Source organism: Zophobas morio, unplaced genomic scaffold (genome assembly GCF_036711695.1).
Source record: "Zophobas morio isolate AGI-343-1 ecotype UQ-CSIRO unplaced genomic scaffold, CSIRO_AGI_Zmor_V1 ptg000024l, whole genome shotgun sequence".
NCBI classification, from domain to species: domain Eukaryota; kingdom Metazoa; phylum Arthropoda; class Insecta; order Coleoptera; family Tenebrionidae; genus Zophobas; species Zophobas morio.
Window position 1 is genome coordinate 12,986,136 of NW_026972129.1, and position 20,510 is coordinate 13,006,645.

Here is a 20,510-nt window from a genome sequence, read left to right on the forward strand (position 1 = left end):
AGTATTGATATAAGTTAATTTGTACAATGATTTCAAAGATTGAGCAAAGAGCTTAAAAATTTTACAGTTCTTTATGTTTGTTGGTGGTAGAGAGTAATCTACATACGGCATTATCAAACGAGCGTTTTTTATTTTCTAGTCTTATTTTCACCTAATCATAGAATTTTGGAATTTTTACTCACAAATACTCACTCAAAAAACGCATAAAGTGGGTTCAAATATAAAAAAAATCAAACGAGTCAGACGTACTGAAAAAACGATCTTTTATAACATTGTGTTTTTGATATGCAGAATGCAAGATTGCAATTTTCGACTTTGAGAAATACATGAAACATTTATTCAATTCTTTACACATTTTAGTTAATTGTTAGCGTTTACAGCTCAATAAGCTTTTTTATATATCATCAACTCCTTATTAACTAACTTATTTATTACTCATTTAAAGACCCGGTATTCACAGTGGCATCATGTAGTTGAAAACTTAAAAAAAAAACGTTAGTGGAAATTCCCCCAATTTCCGACACACCTTGGAAGTAAAATACACCGAAATAAAATTCCGTGCAATTTCCAGTCTCCATAAAAGCAGCTTTTTTGACTTTTACGATTTTTAAGTCACATTTTACAGCTACCACATTTTATGACAATCACGTCTCAGGCTGAGGTTTCGACCGCAAGAACTCGAATCGCTTTATTTTTTCATGTGGGTTTCTACCGTTTCCGTGTACGTATTCCTGCGTAGCAGGAAGAAAGTCGCTCTTTTCGCGGATTTTTGAACATTGGCCGATTATGCGTGAAATTGCGTAAGAATAATCTAATTACTTATTATTACATGAAGTGGCTGTGATATAATACATAACCTATACAGTTTCTTTTACTTTGGTGCATTTATTTCCTCGTACTTAACAGGAGCACCATCCGGAACGAAACCAAAATTTCCGTTTCGCTCACGTCCGAAGTGTCGTAAATTTTCTTCTCTTTCCATTGCCGAAATTTTTTTCGGCCAGCAACAGAAACCTAATATCGCTCGCGGTTTTTAACGCGGCCGGCCATATTAGACAAATGTTGGCTGTCTTCTGTTATTTTAGTCTGTTGCATGTTTAGATGCTAGTTGTTGGCCTTGGAAACATCAGTTCTTTAATTACAGTTCGTCAATACGGAAATGTAGTTTTGGTTTATTTTTAATTTTTTGCTAGCTCTAGATCCAGTCTTCAGCTGGAATGCATCTGATCCTGTTTTTTAGGCGCGCAGATGTTGAAAGCTCGCCCTCACCTATGCAGACCCATATTCGAGCAACTACGATGATTTTGCTGTTTTGCCAAAATTCTATTGAAAAAGATACAAATGATTCGTTTTGTTTGATGAATGAATGACTTGTGCGAAGGTCGATCTAGTAGTGCATTTGTAAAAATTTCAAGGTAATGCTATTTTAAATATCCTGTAAACAATACAATCTAGATCACGGCGTTTTTAGCATTTTTACAATTTTTTTTTGTCAAAGTGTGTGGTCTCGCCGTATTAGTGCACGTTCCACTCCGCTGGCGAAAGAAAAAGGCACTTGACAAAATTTTACATTAACACAGACAACGTGCCGAATTAAAATTCAAATGAACCATCAAATACTCGTTTAGCATCGCTAAGTATCGGCAGTCCAAATGTGTTTTCTTTACGTATTGCGTCGATTCATTCCTTAGCTTTTTTCTTGAACGTCTATAATAATCCCCATGTCCATCTTGGGTAAATTGTGTTTTAATGCGATTTTTTACAACCTTGTCGCTAATGTGTTTCATCTCCTAGAGACATCTCAACTCGTGGGGACATCTCTTCAAGGTTTCTCTTATTTTTTCACTCATTTGAAAATTCGCCTTTACTTACTGAACGGAAAAGTGACTATTCATTCTCTTTCGTCAAGTTAAAAATAAAAACGTTTTGCCTTTGTCTCACACAACTGATATTCGAGGTCAAAGTGAAGGCTGAAAAATGTAGCTTTGATCAAAAAAAGTTTGATACTTTCCGTTCGATAGCAGGTGAATTTCAAATTTTCAAAAGCTGCATTCACGTTACTGGACGAATGAAGCCTTGCTAATGTCAAGGCTGATGTTATTGAACAAGGTTGTATATTTTTTACGTATTGTTACTCTCATTAGAAAAAATATATATGTGTAAGAATAGGTAGAAAATTTCCAGCATCATTATGGTTGCGATAAATAACAAATTATTACTTTATGGTTACGAATCAGGATTTGCATTTTTATTACAAACACTTGTGTTTTATGGTTTGTAACTTCTATTTTGATCTAAACTAACATTTTTTGAGGTAGTTGGTCAGAAAATTTGAAGAAACATGAAATTGCAGAACTGCTCGTGTGAAAAATTACATACTTATTGTAAATAAAAACCGCACGATCCTTGTTTTCAGGAAATGTGTTAAAACATACATGTAAAGTATAAACTTAGGCCTTCGTTTTGCTAACATCTTACTATTTTTGAAGCAAAAACTGACCGCACGACATTTTTAAAAACACATTAAAATCTCATAGAATTATCTATGAAAAATTTGCGTGTAACTGTAAGTGTCTAGCATTACGTTTTTATTCTTGCTTTAAGCAGATTTCAGTTTTAATCTGAGCAACATTTAAGAGTTCATCAGCAGCGCGGTTATTAAAGTTTAATATTTCAGTGGTAAGGTCGTCTAGTTTAGAGCAAAACTGACACATTGTGAATGACTGGGTTATTAATTATTCATTGTTTTTTTAAACGTCTTTCACATATACAAAGGCAACATTCATTCTATTAGAGACGTCTGGTAAAATTTAAAAATTAATTGTACTTTGTTATGGCAACCTTGAGTCGGGCAGCATCACTCTAAACTCCAGGAAATCTTGTGGCGTCAAGTATTTCTTCTGCGTTGAAATTTATTATTTTATAGTACAACAGACAACAGACCGTTTTTATTAGTTTTTTAATGATAATTTTAAATTTCATGGTGATTTGCCATCTCCGAGCTTTTTGTGCCCTCAAATTATTGTACAGTAAATAGACAATGGTCAAGGATAATGTTGGTAGTTGTGAAATGTTTGATCTTTAATTTTATTCTGTTAATTGGGTAAGGAATTAGAGATGTAACAAATGAAGCATTCACCGACCGTTTCCTTGGAGAAGTAATTCTACCGACTATTATAAATCAAGGCAGAATTAGTGCGAAGTGCCCGCTAAACGCTCTTCTCAAATCCGCCAGTAACACATTTTCATACAGAAATTATGCGGTGCAGCAAGTAATTATGTTGTCATGCGTTGCATTTTGCAAGATAAACTTGAACAAAAACGGTGACATTGAAAAGCACAGCGTTACGAGAAACATGAATGAATTTAATAACATTGTTCTCTATATACAATTTAAATTGCAGTAAATTATGCACATTTTTAATTGATTCATTAAATAAATTAACTTGTTTTTCGGGAGCCGCTTTTCGAGTTATTGTACAGCGAGATGTCATTTTCTGGCGCGACCTTGGCTCTCGACCAACTAATACGAAAATTTTATATCATTAAGAACTGAAAAGTCGTTAATGGTAAGGAAACAAAGCATCTGGTTCAAGGATACACACATGCGAAATTGCTGGGAATCTAACATAGTCTTCTGAACCGTGACAGAATGATGCGACATTTTCATACGAATCGAATTTTTGTCCGTCTGCTATTAGTCACATCGTTGTCACTACACAAAAATGCCATTAAGGGTCAAAAAAACACTTCCATGACAGACAGAAATGCCGAAATTAGGTGGAGAAAGTCGCATAAAAAGTAAATCATCCAGGGTAATGGAGATTGATTTGGACTGACGTGCAGCGAATTTACCTATCACTCCTTTTTCAAAATTTGTTGCTTTGTTTTTTCTGGAAAAATTTTAAATTGATTGACAAGATCTTATTAAAATTTGGCCATTTCTCTGTAAATTAAAAAATCATTATTTTAACTGGTCTTTGCCAGAAAATACGAGAGGGAGGAAATCACAGTTTTGTCTTCAGCTGTAAATACAATTGTTTCTACGATCATGCGTCAGAGGAAGGTCGGACAAGGCGGATACCTCTAGTATTTCTTAATCAAACGCACCAGTTTATGAATTAGAGTTGTCACTAATGTGTTCCTCTTATCCCATGTGCGTTGTGAGATCAAACTGTCACATTCATTTGTAAAAAAAAACTGTTCTTGTTAAATACCATGTCGCAAACTTTAATGTCAGAATATGTTCTTTTATTTTTCACAACGTAGTTCATAAATATTGCCACGTAATTTTGGTTATACAGGTTGAATACACCATCAAGTACGCCATTTAAATTTATCTCTTTTTGATCTTTTTTTTTTCTAAAAATGGGGAATACTGTTTCCAGACAAAACGAATGAATAATAAGCAATGTTTAGACGCATGCAGGTCTGAAACCATAACCTACCCTATCTTGATCACTAATGATGTCAGATTAGGAGAAATGACTTGCGGTTTTATTTTCTCTTAAAGTTTAGTTTAGTAGTTTATTAGAACTTGCAGTTGCATAATTCATAAACGAAGATTAATGTAAAGATTATTCAACAGTTAATTATGTTTATTTACTTTTAAACCCTTCATTATATTTTACGTTAAAGCTAAACTACTCCGCCTGGTCCCACGAACTCCGTATGTTTGGAAAGCTTTTTTGGATTCCTACTTTCTAATCGCGATCAACAATACAAAGAACGAAAAATTAATAAACGCAATTAAAATAGTTAATAATTTTAATATCTGGAAGTATATTTATGATAACATTTTAAATATTTTTTCTTGCATTTAGACCGAACATCTTTGGTCTATTACATGTATATAGTCTTAGAAGATATGTTCAATCTCTTATCAGAACACACATTCACAATTAACTGTTCGTTACTATCGTTTTAAAGCGTTTTAAATTACCTAATTTTTATGAATGGCAGCAGTACCCAAACAAAATTAGTCACATAAGGAATTAACAATTACAAAAACAAAATTTTCATGTTTAATGTTAGAACAAATTAAAAATAAAATTCCTATTTTTAGATAAAGTAATTTTTTTAATCAAAATTATTATAAATGTGCAAACCTCAACGCGTATTTCTTCATTTCGAGCTTTTCTAGTAGCAGTAACTTGATTCCTTCTCATTGTTTGGAGTAATTGCTTTTTTTCTGGCATGACGTGGCCGCGATTGTCTGAGATGGTTGCCAAAAGCGGAATATCGTTTCGGGTTACAGTGTTTTTTTTGTTCGTGTCTTCAAATTGCGACTCGTCTCGTCAGTGTATATTGCTTCATAATTTTTGTTGTATAGTTCGTCATCGCGTGTTTGCTCTATTTCAAAATTGTTCTAAAAAGTGTGAGGGCTTTGTAATCTTGAATACCGGTTAGATATTTACTTCTTTCACTATACTTGCAGTTTTTAGGGGTCCGCTAGATAACGCTTGTAACCATTTTGTGTTTTTAGTCATCACTTATTTGATCTACATCTAAATTTGTGTTTTTCCTTCGCGCTATAGCCAAGTGATGTATTGTAACATATCTGATACAAGTAAATATGGTGTTGATATATGCTGTTGTGACGTCTCCTGGCTGTTCGAGGCGCGAAATTGAAATCTACTGTTAAAACATACGTACATTATTTAGTGCTATATGAGATAAGATATAAGATATCATATCCTATCTGAAGTATCCCTGTAATGTATCGTGCTCCTGAGTTCAACGGGTGGGTACTGGTACTGTTCAACCTGGCCAGCGTATCACTTCTTCCACAAGCCTCTAAACGCCCCAGGGTCTTCTACCGGCCATGATACCAATTGAGGAGAACTATCAGTTATCAAATTTTGAAGCGCTTTTACAAGGAATTGAGCCAGGGCCTCTCATTTATGAAAACAGCCTGTACCACGCGAAGGTGGTAGTTGTCATGGAGCACGAGAGGCTACATTTTCGCTTCTCTGTTTCATAGAGTAATGTTCTATCGGTAAGGTAGGATCATATTGTTCCTCTCATACCCTCCATGCGGAGGTAGTGTCTACCAGTCCCGGTTTCTCCATTTAGAAGGAGGTAGGCAAGTATCGGGCTACTACAATCTTAAACCTAAAAGATTATAATCAGTTACTTCAACATTAAGATTACCCATATCGCATAAATAAAAAGGGATTTTGTGCCCGTGATAAACACATAAAGAAATGCAATAAAAATGGCTGAACTGAAAAAAAAAACACACCATCTCGAAATGGTTTTCACCCATTAAACGACTCCGCCACCAAATTGTATATTGTAAATGAATTCTTATACATTTGAAGACTTTTTTTTCTAAAATTATTAGTACCATAATATAATAAGAAAAAATTGGTCTAAAGAGTTTAGACAGTACTTCCCTCGCTGTCGGAAACTTGACGACTGCATGCCTATTGTGTTTTTTCTCATTACATTTTTGTAGTGGGAATTTAAAAAAAAATTGCGATGACGTCATCAACATTTTTGCAAGGACACGTATATCAGTTTGGGATAGATGTAGTGTAATACTAAGAATAAAATTATTATATTCTCAAATTTTCGGGAAAATGAATTGGGTCGTTTTGAATATTGATTTGTAATAATCAATAAAATAACGAAACAATTTACTCACGTATACGTATCCCAGGCAGCTGAAAATCGTGTATGTATAAACATTCTTAATTTAAGATGACAGGCGTAACAGCATACTTGAGAGTCAAACAGAGAAACTGTAAACAAAACGACCATCGGTTTTATTGCTTCGACTTCCGCTTATTATATAAAACATTGGGTTTTATTTTAATTCTTGACGGTGAAATTCACAATTGGTTGATTATAAACATGTCTATTTCACATTCGCGGAACCAAGTGAACGCATAAAACAAATGCAGGTCTGTAATGTTAAAGTCGATGTAAATAAGCATGCTACCCTTATGTTTCAACCGAGTTTTTCCTTTAACAAATTTTTTGTCTACCAAATTGGGTTGGTTGGGGTGTAATACTAATAATAAGTGTTGCCTTTAATTTAATCAATAAAATAAATTGACTTCATTAATTTTTTTGAACCACCTCTTAAGAAAATCTAAAAAATATGAATGGAATGATAAATCACAAGTACAAACTCATCATATTTTTTGCATTTTAGATAGGATTTATTCAGCAAAATTTAAGGGTGACGTCATCAATTTTTTTAGGAGGGATGAACAAATACATTTTGAACAAAAGTTTACCATGCTTATAATAACTTTAGAATATTCCCAAGATTTCAAAGCATTGGGTTTTGTAATTCCTGATTAAATCGATAAAATAAATTCACGCCTTCATTAATTTTTTTGAGTCACCCTGCATATGCAAATCCAAAAATATGAATGGAATGATAAATCACAAGTACAGACTCATCATATTTTGTACATTTTAGATACGATTTATTCCACAAACTTTTGAGCTGACGTCGTCAAGTTTTTGGAGGGGATAAGCAAATATTTTTTGACTAAAGATTTATGATGCTCTTTATAGCCTTAAAACATCTGCAACATTTCAAAGCATTCTGGTTAGCAGATTAAAAATTAAATTTCAAAATGTTTTATAATTTTGATTTTTTTTCCAAAAATCTGGACGTTTCGGGTGAAAAGTCGATTCAGAGTTGTAAACTACATGTGTAGGACTATGTTATTTTATACAATTGAAAACCCATTTACTATGTACAATTTTGAAGTGACGTCATCGCTTTAGTGGTGGGGATGATTAGACAAATTTTGGTTAGCGTTTTACCATCTACATGGTATTCTTAATATAAGTACAAAATTTCACAACAATCGGTCGAGTACTTTCGGAGATTATCTGTCTAATAAAAATCCGGGTCAACAGACGGACAGACGGACAGACGGACAGACAGACGGAAATGGGAGACCTATTTCTTCGTCTTCTAGGGGTCATGAAAGATCGAGAAAACGTAAAAGTAGAGAGTCGGCCGACGGACTCGATTACAATACTTCCTTTGCTTACGCTCGGGAAGTAAAAACTAAATCAATCATAATGATTCAATTATGATTATGGGAGTACTTGAAAATAAAAAGCGTCTAAAATATAAAAAAAGCCACTGTGGTTGACGTGATGAACACGGATCTGACATTAATAACATCTTTGTGATAATGAAGCCGATATTTAAGATGAAATGACGTATGAAACACATCGGCAAGTTTTCGTGCAGACATCTATTAAATAAATAATTATTTTTAAAAAAGTCAGCTCTGTGGCTTAAAAGCTAGCTATCCACGGAGCTGACATTTTCAAAAATTTATCACGTCCAAACGCTAAACAATCGACATATGTCAATTAGCACCATTTTCATAACCACTCTTCATGTTTTATTTTTGATTTATGTCGTTATAAAACCAATACAATTTAACACAGAAATGATGCAAAAATGCAGTTTTATTTTGGGACAACGGAGCTGACAACGCTTTTCCGGCACACTTAAAGTGGTTTTAGAAATACCGAATACAAAAGTAATTACAGCAACATTTCTTCAAATTGATGCACGTTTCTTTCAAAAATTGAAAAATCAATGGTCCATGGAGCAAGACATTTTTAGATGTTTTTATTTTTATTTTTGTAACTGCTAATGTTTTTAAATTTTCAATGTATATTTACAGTATTTATGACAATTGCCTAGAATCCTGGACCATATAGGATTTTTTAACTTAAAGCAGTTTCAATAATTAAAAGGTTTTTCTTACTAACGAATTTGTCCCTGTCGAGGCATTTGTAGATGTGATGAAAGGGCCATGTCTAATGTTGAAAAGGACATGACCAAAGCATCCGTAACACTATTTATATGAAAACAAGTCATTAAAAATTAATATTACATTAAACCATGTTAAAAAAATCTAATGAAAATAAATAAAAGCCTTTTACTATTCTGGACCGTTCCAGCAGTTGGGGCGTCGGAAGTACTGTAACAATATCGCTTTCATTCATCTCACTTATGTCGTCACATTCCGGATATTTAAAATTTTCACCTTTGCTAGATTATTTTTACAAATTCGATCCTAATTTTTTTTTTCTGCCGCCTTTTGCAAAACTTGATCTACAACATGTCTAAAATAATTTTTTCTTTTGTTTCAAATTTGACCACAACGTAGACATTTGGTTGAGTTGGCCAAGCTTCATGCTTAGTATCAGAAATATCTGTATCATAATCATCATTAGCGTTTTCATTATACTCCACACTAACAGAACCTGTAAAACTAGTCGTGCTCGCTTCTCGGAACAGTTCCTCCTTATTTATTATCCCTACTTGTGAGGAATCGTTTTCTTTTATTTTTTTTCTCTGCAACTTGTTGTTTTAGTCATATATTTCAATAAATACTGTTTTCTTCCTATATTTTTGTTTTGTCCAAGTGGAGTTTTTGGAAGAAGCCTCAATATTTTTAGAGTAATAACGTCAACGTGTTGCTGGACAGTGACAATACGAGCTCCTGCATTATTCACCATCTAATCATTTAGTGCGGATTAATAAAATGTTGGAAAAAGACCAAAAACTGATACGTCTAAAGGCTGTAGCTTATCACTGCAGTGATGTGAGAATGTCAAAATGATGACATTACTCTCTTTTGCATAAATAGCTACGTTTATACTAATATGGCTCTCGTGGTTATCAAGTAATAATAATACTGGATTTGCTTCGCTAGGCTTGGCATGTCTAACAAAGTGTTTGAAAGCTAAACAAAAGTTGTCGGTAGTCATCCACCTCGTTTTGTGGGCTAAAAAAGGGCTCCCAGTAAGGCAATCTTTTGTCAAAAACTCTTTAAAATTTTGTCTTGGAAAAACGAAAGCAGTAGGAATTATATTTCCAGTTGCCGAGACAAAAGCTAACGTGACAAAAAGTTGACCATGTTCGTCTGAAAACACTGTCCAAATTGTTTTACTCTTTTTATAACAACTACATTTGGTGCCCCAATGATAGATGGTTCAAAGATCTGTTTCGTCTCCGTTGTATATATTTTTTGGGCGAAATATTTATATTTTTTCTGAAGACGTTCCAGATATCCAAAAAAATCCCAATAGTTGATTTCTAGAAGGTTGTGGCTCCAGCCAAACTCGTTTTCTCTGGTTTTCGTAACAAAAATGTATTATACCTTCTAACATTAATTATACCAATCTATTCTTGCCATTCGATTATTGAGGGCTAACTCTGATATCTGAGTACGAGTCAGCCCATTGAAGATGAAGTTTTTAAATGATCTTCTAAAGACTGCTCTTCATTTTGCATGAAGATTTTTCTATTGCCAATATCCGGCTGGTACTGTTAATTAAAAAAGGTCATTTTTATAAATTGTATTTCGAAGAGTTGTTTTCAAATGTACATTTGACCACGTAATAGGTCACATTTTATAAATATAAAAAAAAAATGCAGAAGGTCCTGAAAACAAAACTTTCAACTGTTGACGTTTATAATCAAATTTTTGAAAAACAAAAAAAGTACCGACATACGTTTTCTGAAACGCAACCAACTGCGATCACGAATTATGTTGCCCACCCGATATTTGCTTTATAAGTGTTTACATTTTTTGAATCGTCTAAAAGTTGATCACAATATGAGATTTACGAAATCTATAATGATTTCAAGAAAATACGTGATATTCTCTAAGGTTCCAATTTCGTTGCAGTATAAGCAAAACAATTTGGATTAATCATTTTACTTAGAATTGCAGAAATGTACGGGATGACTTAAAAAAAAGCCGGCGTTAGCTGAATACCCTGTTACGATACTTCCCTAGTTTATATTCAGGAAATAAAAGTAGATAATTTAGAAAATTATTATGAATACATAAATAGATACTCCTAATTGTTTATTTATTCATCCTCTCCAGTAAGTTTACATACCTCAAAGAATTAATCAATACTGTAATTTTTATGTGTTTATGATCTGTTGGTAGCTTTCGTTTCTGTCTTTCGTTATACATATTTTTCGCCACATTTAAATTTTTATATTTCATGCCCTAATTACTACACTTCTCGAATTTTTGTATTTCTTTATCGATTTCTTTTTGATGTAAAATATAAACAAACATGGTTTTGGGCACATGGTAAAATGGCACACAATTAGATTTTTCTTGTTCTCGGATATTCAATTCGCAAAACTTTTGATGAAACTTGTTAAGCTCTTTTTCTAAAAGAAACAAATTGGCATAATTATAAAAAATCAAGATTAAAAATTTCGTTCGCCACGAGTTTGAGCCCGCTTGATGCAAATTCAAACCTACTCACCTGAATTATACCAGTTAATTACGCTCTTTAGTATACAAGATCACTTCAGTGAGGCAACTAGGGTCCAAGTGTTTAATTAATACTTAGTCGTAACTTTGTTGTCGTTCATAACATTTCAAATTGGTTTGGCAAATTCCAGAATTCCTACGATCATTGTAGAAAATGCAATCGAACTTGCATCCAGGAAGAAAGCAGTTTGCAATTTCAGATTTTGAAATGTTAAAGTAATTTTAGAAAAATCTGGTTTGTACACGTGGTCAATAGCAATGAGGTTCACTAAAAATTTAGCTGATTTGATTGATATTGAGGAAAGTAGGAAAAGAAAAAAACTCATTTTACCACGTAATTTCCCTGTGCCGTGGGTCACGCAGTACATTTAATTCGTTCTTTGTCTTTCATTGTCATTCAAGTTCGAAGATAAAAATTGTGACTGGATAATAACTACGATTGTCATACTTTCCCTTTGCACATCGTCCTCTAAAATTTGTTATTCACGCCATCAGAAAGTCAAGTTTAAAAATGCGTAGACAAAAAGGTGTTAAATTACTGCGAATTGTTAAGAACAAATAAATTTAGCAGAAGTTTTTTTAATGAGATGTGGCATCGCTGCACCATTTCCATATTGTACTTCCCAAGACTTTGTACTGCCGAAATACCGAGAAAAAACGTTATCTGACTACTATTATAATGGTTTTCTACTCCAAAGACAAATGTGTTATTTTTAGCTTTTTGACGCAAACCTATTAATTAAACTCATACCTGTGTAGACTATTTTTATCCGAAAAACCCTGCCCATTTCTTGAAACTATCCGATCTTTGTGCAGTTTTTTCTCGTGTAATTTTGCGTGGGCTTTACCAGCACAACAATGACTGTTATTTTTCATGCTTTATAGTCAATAAGCTAGTATTAATTACATTCGAATACAAAAACATGGCAGGGTCTCCTCCCGTTGTGCCCACGGCTCTAGTCAGACTTTGGCCCTGAACCACGCTACATGATTGACGCTAGAACAATAATTTTTGACATTCGTACTTTATAATGTGGTAATCAGCGGCACTTACTCACCGACTAATCACCATCACGATTTTCATTTAAATCTATTTGAATATCAATAGGTTCGTTCCTTTAAGGCATCTTGTGGGATGGCTTTGCCTTAAGAAACGCATGAAAAAGAACTGAGAACTTGAAAAAAATGTGTGTGCGATTTGTTAGGTTGATTACGTCGTTTTCTCATGCAATTTTTGGTTTGTTTATCTTATTTTTAGTTTTGTGCAACAAAGTAGTTTGTCGTAAATCTTGATCGACACCAATATAGAAAAGCTCCAAATTGTTAATTATCCCCAAAAACGTATCGACCACCATCATTATTGAATAGTAACCGTGACCGTTAACAAGCTAGGGTATATAATAAGGTACACAATAAAACGTCTTTGCATGGTGTTATAGAGCGATAAATCAAATTTATTGCATGCGAGTTAGGTCTCTATACGGTTTAGCTGGCAGTTCAGGTGTGCCGCCCTCACAGAACCTCCTTGACCTTCCTCATGTCGTGGGAGGTAGGACTACCAACAAATACTTTTACTTCCTTGTACCTAAGACTTCACGAAAGCGTTCGTGGCGAACTTCTAATAAGGGGCCTTGTCGAAGAAGCTCCGGGCTCTTTTTTGATAGTCTCTCCTTATTGGTTTCAACACTAAAGTCATTTTGTGCCGTCAGGTTGTTATTATGTCTTCGTGTGACCGTAATAGGTACCTCCTGCAAAAAAGGTCAAAAGATTTTAATTAACGATGCAAGGTGGAATCCAGCAAGGTAGTAAGTCTGGCGAAAGAAGAATGATGTATTATTAACATTTAAAAAATTATTGTAATTAATGGCAGTAATGTATCTACCCGTCAATATCTAATGATATTATTAGATTTATTTATTGTGTGTACGTGTGAACGTGTACATCTGAGTTTGTCTTAGTTAAACCTTACAGTGAAAATCTACGGTAAAATGAAAGTTGTGATAGATGCAAGTAATAGAAATACGTTTATTTATATGGATTATAAAGCCTAATAGAGTTGCAAATACACCAGGTATAGTAATCTTGGTGATTTAACATAGTGTGACCCACAGAGACCCAAAACCACAAGATGAATGACCATTTTAATGCGACTACTGAAACCTACTCCCCTTTTTGTAAATTCGCATATTAAAAATTTCAAGCAAAAGATTAATGGGTGGTGAGATTAAGGTGATTCATGATTTATTTATTTAATTCAGGAACAAGTCAAGAATTTCACACGTGTGTGTATTAAACTGTGCTCTATGCCATTTTACCAATTTTACTGACTTCTACCACACAACAAGACATGTTAGAAGTACCAATTAGTTTATAAGTGTATAGTTTGGTGGTTTCTACTCAGGACATCAAAAATTCGCAGTACGATGAACTATGACGTGACGCCATCTAATTAAGAAGTTTGGACACCTGAATACGTTTGATGGTGAATTGAACGACAAAGGGAAAACCAACTGGAAACTTATTTTGTTTATTTATTACATCAGTCTGAATTAGGTACATGCAAATAACCTCATTTACAACCATAAACAATTATCAAACTCGTTCTTTATAGCTTGAATTAACTGTGGGCTCTCAAGAATCGATTTCTCCGCAGATTTTTGTATTATACTTAAATGAAAATTTAATAACTGACTTCCTTAATGTTTATTAGTGCAGTTTATGATCAGGAGATTATAAAGTTTAAAGCGTTAATCGTTGTCTGTGGCGGAGTGTATCAAAAGTATTGTTATGATTTATAGCACAACTACAAGGTAATTAGAAATTATTTAAAATTTAAATTTTTAGTTACACCGGTTGTAAAAATTCTCAACTTTACATAGATAAGCTAATTATAGGTTGTTAAAGTACTTTTTAGTGGTTGTACGTGCGGGCACTAAAACGCAAGGGAAATATACACAACAGTCAAAAAAACACAGTTAGGTGATCTCCAACGAACGTATATTTTCATATAAGTCACAACAGTCTGATAATAAGTAAACAGCTTAACATATTCGCAGTGGTTTGCAGTACTGAAAACCTCATTCTCTGATTTCTACAGCGTGTTGTATCTTTACAGCTTTCATCCTTTAGATTGTAACCGAACACTAACATAAATTTTGAAACAGTCACGAGAGCATACAAATAAAATGAAAATATCCGACGCAGGTTTACCAATTAAACAAGTTTATCAATCACCAGATTTCGCGATCATGGTCATAATCGGCAGATATAACGATTCAAAGGTTAGCTTTTGGGGTCGTGTGCCCGTTTGTTTTCTTACACTTTTAATTACTAACCGCAATTTTAAATTCAAATCTATAAACTAACTTCGAGTTTTTATTGATATTTCTAGAAACCAATGGAATGAATCCGCAAAATGTTTTTCCTGATTTCATTTAAAGACATAAAATGTCATTTAATTTTAGGACGTTATTATTTTATCCGAGGTAATTGAAAGTAAGAGGAAGTTAACTTTCATAAATATACCAGTTTTATTATTATAAGAGGCAGTAGTATTACTTATTTTTTATTACTGTGTATTTTCATTGATTGTTCCCATTGTGATTATTCACGAAGGTATTACACTTTTTTCCGAAATAAATCACTTCGGTTGTTTTACATTTTTTCACATGTAATATGCAAATAAAGCTCACAACATCGATTTCTTTTCCTTTGGCTTTTCTTTGAAATGTTGTTCGTTTCTCAGATTAAGTTGTGCATTGATTGTTAGTCATCTGATAAAACTCAACCAGATGTATTCATTGGCTTTTTTCGAGACCCACGCTTTGCAATTTATTATCGAATGAATACTTTCAGTTTTTACAGAATAGCTTTATTTATTACAATTTCTTTGTCCTACAAAATGAAAATTGTCTTGATTAATCACTTTTATTTTCTGTTCTACTTTGCAAGCGAGACAATCAGTCACGGCTGTGGAGTTTGACCTACGTGGGTTACTGCTCACCCGAAATGCGGGCTTATACTCCTTCAGTCATACTTAAAAAGTATCACAAAGAGTCATTTTTGCAAATTTTAATTCAATAAAGATGCAGGTGTCCTTCTTTTTCTGTTCCCGAAACTAACGAATGGATTACTTTAATATGTTAATTTTATTAAGCTATTCCAGAGATATAAGTTAAAATTCGTTTATTGATCCCTCTAAAAAACTGTAAATTTTATTTGAAATGTGAAGTGTAATATATCTTTCACGTGTGTTAAGTAAACCGTTTCTATTTTTTTTTTTTTTGACCTCACGTATATAGGTTACAGTAAAAAATTATATTCGAGCGGTGTATCAAATTTTACGGTTTGGCCTAAATATTACTTAAAGTGTTTCTCACGAAACTTTAGAGGAAGGTACATTGATTTATAGATTAAAGAACTTTAATTAAAATTTGTTTATTTATTCCTCTCAAAAGTTGATGAGTTGATTTCAAAAAATTTTTTGAAACATTCTATTCGGTGTGTTTTAGTAATATTTTGAGTCATCTAACTAATTTCCTTGAAATTCTGGCACTAATAAATTAGCATTTTTGTCATAAGAGTAGTTACACAATCAAGATCTACAGAATTACACGGCAGTGATAAAACGGTATTACACGCTTCCCTTCTAGAAGTTCCGCAGTCGAGGTCTTTCTGGATTGCCCATTGCGACTTCCGCTTCCAGGCTTTTTCCGGCCGCCGTTACCGACAATGAGTCATCGTACATAGGCGACGTATGGGTTTCTTTCGTAACAATATCATATTTTTCTGTAATTGTTCAGATTGTACACTGTGTAAATAAACTGTATTAAAGTTTATTATTCTTTTATTTTTAGTTATTCGTCAAATCACCACTCGATATTAAATAATGAATAATTAATGGTCCCTAAAGATAGATAAAACGTACTCAATATAGATACTACAGTTATTTTTTTGTTTTTATCGCATGCACAAAATAAATAGTAATCTATCAACTACTGGTACTCATACACGGTGTGCATCTAATTAAAAGAGACGTGATTAAAATACATATTGAGGTGATACAATTTTTTTTCTACAACTTTTTGCTCTATGCTTATTCATTTTTCAACATTTATTTGTTTCGAATCCTGGCATCTTTGCCATTTTTTTAATGGAATTGCACGCTGTTTTAAACTTTATTAATTTGATTAAATGCACAACGTAAAAAGCATTTTAGACATTTATTGTTTTGCAGATATCAAAAAGCAATAAAGATTATATTACATATTTCATATTTCATTTCATGTCAAATAATTATTTATAATTTATAACTAATTATAGACAAGTGGTTGTAAATCATAAAACTCTATTTATAACTTTTGTTATTTTAGTAACTGATGATGAATACGCGTGTGAAACAAATATTTATCACTTTTCTGAATTTTTTGGGATAATTCGTTAATCAGCGTCTTTCTCGCATCAGGATAATTTATTTATTTAGTTATTTTTGGATGTTCCACTACTGTTTTTTTTTTATTTGCGGAAGTGCCTACTTTTATGTTTTCTAGACGTTCCATGACTCCTAAAGAATTGACGGATAATTCCGAAACTACTGTTGCATATTACTTTAGAAATATCGTGTAGATGGTAAACCACTAACCAAAATTTGTGTACTCATCCCCACCAACAATTGGATGATGCCATCTCAAATTTTGTCACAATAATCTCAATTAATTTTTTTAGAAAATCATACTCCTATACTTGTGGTTTATGGATCCACCGTAATTTTTGCCCTAGTGTCGGCCGTGCTACCTCAATTGCTCTCAACGTTCTCTTACTAATGCGAGGGTCACAGGTCTGATTTCGTTGGATGTTCCAACCCCTCATGAGCCTTTTTTTCTTACACTGTGGCTGGTTTTATCTACATTTTTTTACCTTAAATGGATTATCGTAATAAAATCAAATCGCTATAGAAGTACATATATTATATAAATGTAATTAGATTTAGATTTTATTGCTCCGTTTTTCTATCATCATTGTGTATAATTCTGAAGTGCAGTTTACAAAAACTTCCTAAGAAGATGTTGAATGTTACCGAAATAACGTTTTTAAGCCACTAGAATGTTTGTGGTCAGACAGTTTGATTTATTAAAGTCAACAATTCTGCTCGTTTAAAATGCGTTCTCTTCTTTGACATGTATAAGATGTGCATTCTTTTAATCTTTGAGTACTTTTTTACATATATGTTTTGATGGAATTGCATCCGCTTTTACGAAGATGATGTACACATGTAAATTTAAAACTCTTATTAAATTTAATAAACGCAATAAAATTTTCCACTATCGCCCACGACAAAAGTCAACACAAACATTCCAAGACTCCTGAAGCTCATACGCGAATTTGTAATTGTGCTTGCCCAACATACAGCTCGTTACCTCAGTTTGCTTACTTGCTGCTAATTCTTCCAGTTTGCTTAGTTCATTCTTAATAGCCCCTTTCTTTCCAGGAAATAGTAAACCTACTCATCCTCACGGTCACGGCCACTCGACGATCAAAGACTTGGCAGGAAGTATATTAGGCGACGATAAAAAAGACGATGGAGAACTTTGGAACAACGTTGAAGCCCAAACAGCATTCCTCGGGCCTAATTTATGGGACAAAACCTACGAAACCGACCTCAAAGTAAGCGGTTCGGTACGTTTGTAGTTTTTTTGTAAAAATCTTTTGTTCTAGTACGTGGACTTGGACGAATTTCTCTCAGAAAACGGTGTATCGATGGATGGTTTGGGCTCACACGGATCACTTGGACCCTTGGCCAGTTCGCATCCTTTACCGAAAAGGGAAAGGTCACCGAGTCCTAGCGACTGTATGAGTCCAGATACCATTAACCCTTCATCACCCGCCGACTCAAGTAAGTTAAATAGGTCATTCATTCTGCGAGGATCATCTAATGGTTTTTACGAAAATAAACAAAACTCGGGGAAGCAGTTTACATCTTTTTTTTTTTTTTAAGTCTCTAAATCACATACCATCTGAAAATTTGAATTTTGTAGCTCCTTTTTTAGTGGTATTAAGTAATGGAGGGAAATATAAGTAAGAAAAAGATCTTGTTAGAGACAATGAAAGTGCTAGAACGATCATTACATTGATTAATGATTAGTGATTGATGAGTCATTTTCGACATTTCCAAATGGTACACTTAAAATTACATAAATGGTGCTAACTCATCATTTCGCTACCATGCTGTGTGCAAGACGCTCATCAGGAAAACAAATTTAATAAAAAAATCAGGAAGTAGCGTGAGAAAATCACAGGGAGAGGTCAAACATTATTTTATGTAAAATAATTTTTAATGGCGACTGGACGTTTTTTGTGTATATTTTGAGAACATAAAATTTTTTAATGGCAAAGTGAAAAGGATGCGAACAAGAGAAGCGAAATTACGGAAGTAATTACGTAAATACATAATCCATTTTTAGAACTTTTCGTTGCCGGTATCAGAATCATAACATGAACTTTTTTAAAATGACTACAAATTGTCACTATTTACTTGGATCATGTACTTTTTTAAAAATATACACAAACGGGCTTAACATTAAAAAAAAATTAATAATGTTATACTTGAGAGCAGCAGCAAAAATTTTCGATTGTGTTCATAAAAAGTCTTGACTTGTGCTACCGTTTTTTATTTTTTTATGCAGCAATGAAAATAATATTGACGATGTAGCACAACTTGAAACCCAATTTTTTTTAACTTCTTTTGTTCCCTTTTTTTCATGTTTTGATGCTGTTTCTTTTATCCAGTAAGTTCCATATTTGTTGAACACACCGTAGGTGCTACTGATTGTGTTATCAAATGAGCAAACATTAAAAACAAACGCATTTTGACATGGTGTGGATGCTGTTACTGTTCACACAAAAGTTCTATTCAATGCGATATTTTATTTCACAAATAATCTACTTGTAAAGACACTATTTTTGTATACTAATAAAATTGTATGACCCTGTTAGTGTAAATTAGTGTGAACAATTTTGCTGGTAGGATTTTTCGTCGATCTTTTACAGATGACGTATAGCTTTGAAATCTTTGAAATATCAGGGTTGTGTTTAGAAAGATATTTTTCCAGGATGTTCGAAGTTAGTTACTATAAAATAATAGAACTACGTTAATATTTTATCATTCTAACCATTTGTTTTGCGGATTACAGACTTTTTAACGTTTAGGTTGTAAAATTTTGTTATTATTTTATCAAATAAGTAAATTAATAAAACGTTAAAATTTCCCAAATAGGTACAGAAAAAAGTAATTCAAAATAATTAGCTGTTACCTGTCAATTTTATTTTATGTTTCGTATGAAATGTTTGAAAATGTGAAAAATGAAAAACCTGTTGATGTCTGCGATGGACGCGTAGAATGTTACAATCAAATAATACCCATGTTTGATACAGACCGCACGTTTCTAGAAAAATTAGAAAAACTGTTTTTGAGCGAAGTTGCTTTTACATTAAATGGTTCGTTCAACAAATAGGCAAGCTTCTAAATACCGGACTCGAGTAAATCCTCGCTGGATGCGCTAATTCCATACTCGGCATCCTGCGAAGGCATTGTTTGGTGTGGACTAATAGAGGACAGAATAATTGGACCTTTTGTTTTTAACGAGTTGGGCTAAACATAGTGAATAATGAAGATTTAAATACGCCTGATGCCTAAATTTGGTATCAACAAGATGATTCATTATGTTGTTGATGTTCAATACTTTTTGGATATAATGTAATCCGTACCTCAATCCTGATTCGTAATGCACAGGAGAGTTTATTTTCCTTATCATGCTGTGAATAACCGTTTTCAAAAATATCTTTTGTTGTTCTGTTCATATTTTTGCAAAATATGAATTGTGACTCCATAGTTTTTTCGCTTCAACATATTTTCAGAATGTAATGTCTCCATTATTAACAGACTCATTGCGATAATATTTTAAATAAGTTGTCCACAACTTCTCTATATAACACAGCGGAGGTTTTTTTTAATAGCTACCACCATCATTCTTTTTAAAATTTAGGTGAAAATTTACATCACGTATTTTTGAAAATTAATATTTTAATTATTATTTATGGAAATTTCAGAACTGTTGTCAGCTTAAAAAAATCTATACGTTACGTGGAAAACATTGTCGATTTCTTTTGTTGAAAATGAGATAAGCAAAAGTAGCTTCTTCGACACAAGCTTCTTTC

The 20,510-nt window shown here is 33.1% G+C and overlaps 1 protein-coding gene across 3 annotated transcripts in view; it reads left to right on the forward strand.

The window, feature by feature from the left end:
- The window catches only part of LOC135135261 (hepatic leukemia factor), a 124,902-nt gene that overhangs the window by 100,247 nt on the left and 4,145 nt on the right, over window positions 1-20,510 (forward strand). For all 3 annotated transcript variants that reach the window (XM_064064290.1, XM_064064288.1, XM_064064289.1), the window contains exons 2-3: window positions 17,785-17,960; window positions 18,012-18,189. In XM_064064290.1, coding sequence (XP_063920360.1) covers window positions 17,785-17,960; window positions 18,012-18,189 — 354 coding nt within the window. The remainder of the gene's footprint in view (window positions 1-17,784; window positions 17,961-18,011; window positions 18,190-20,510) is intronic.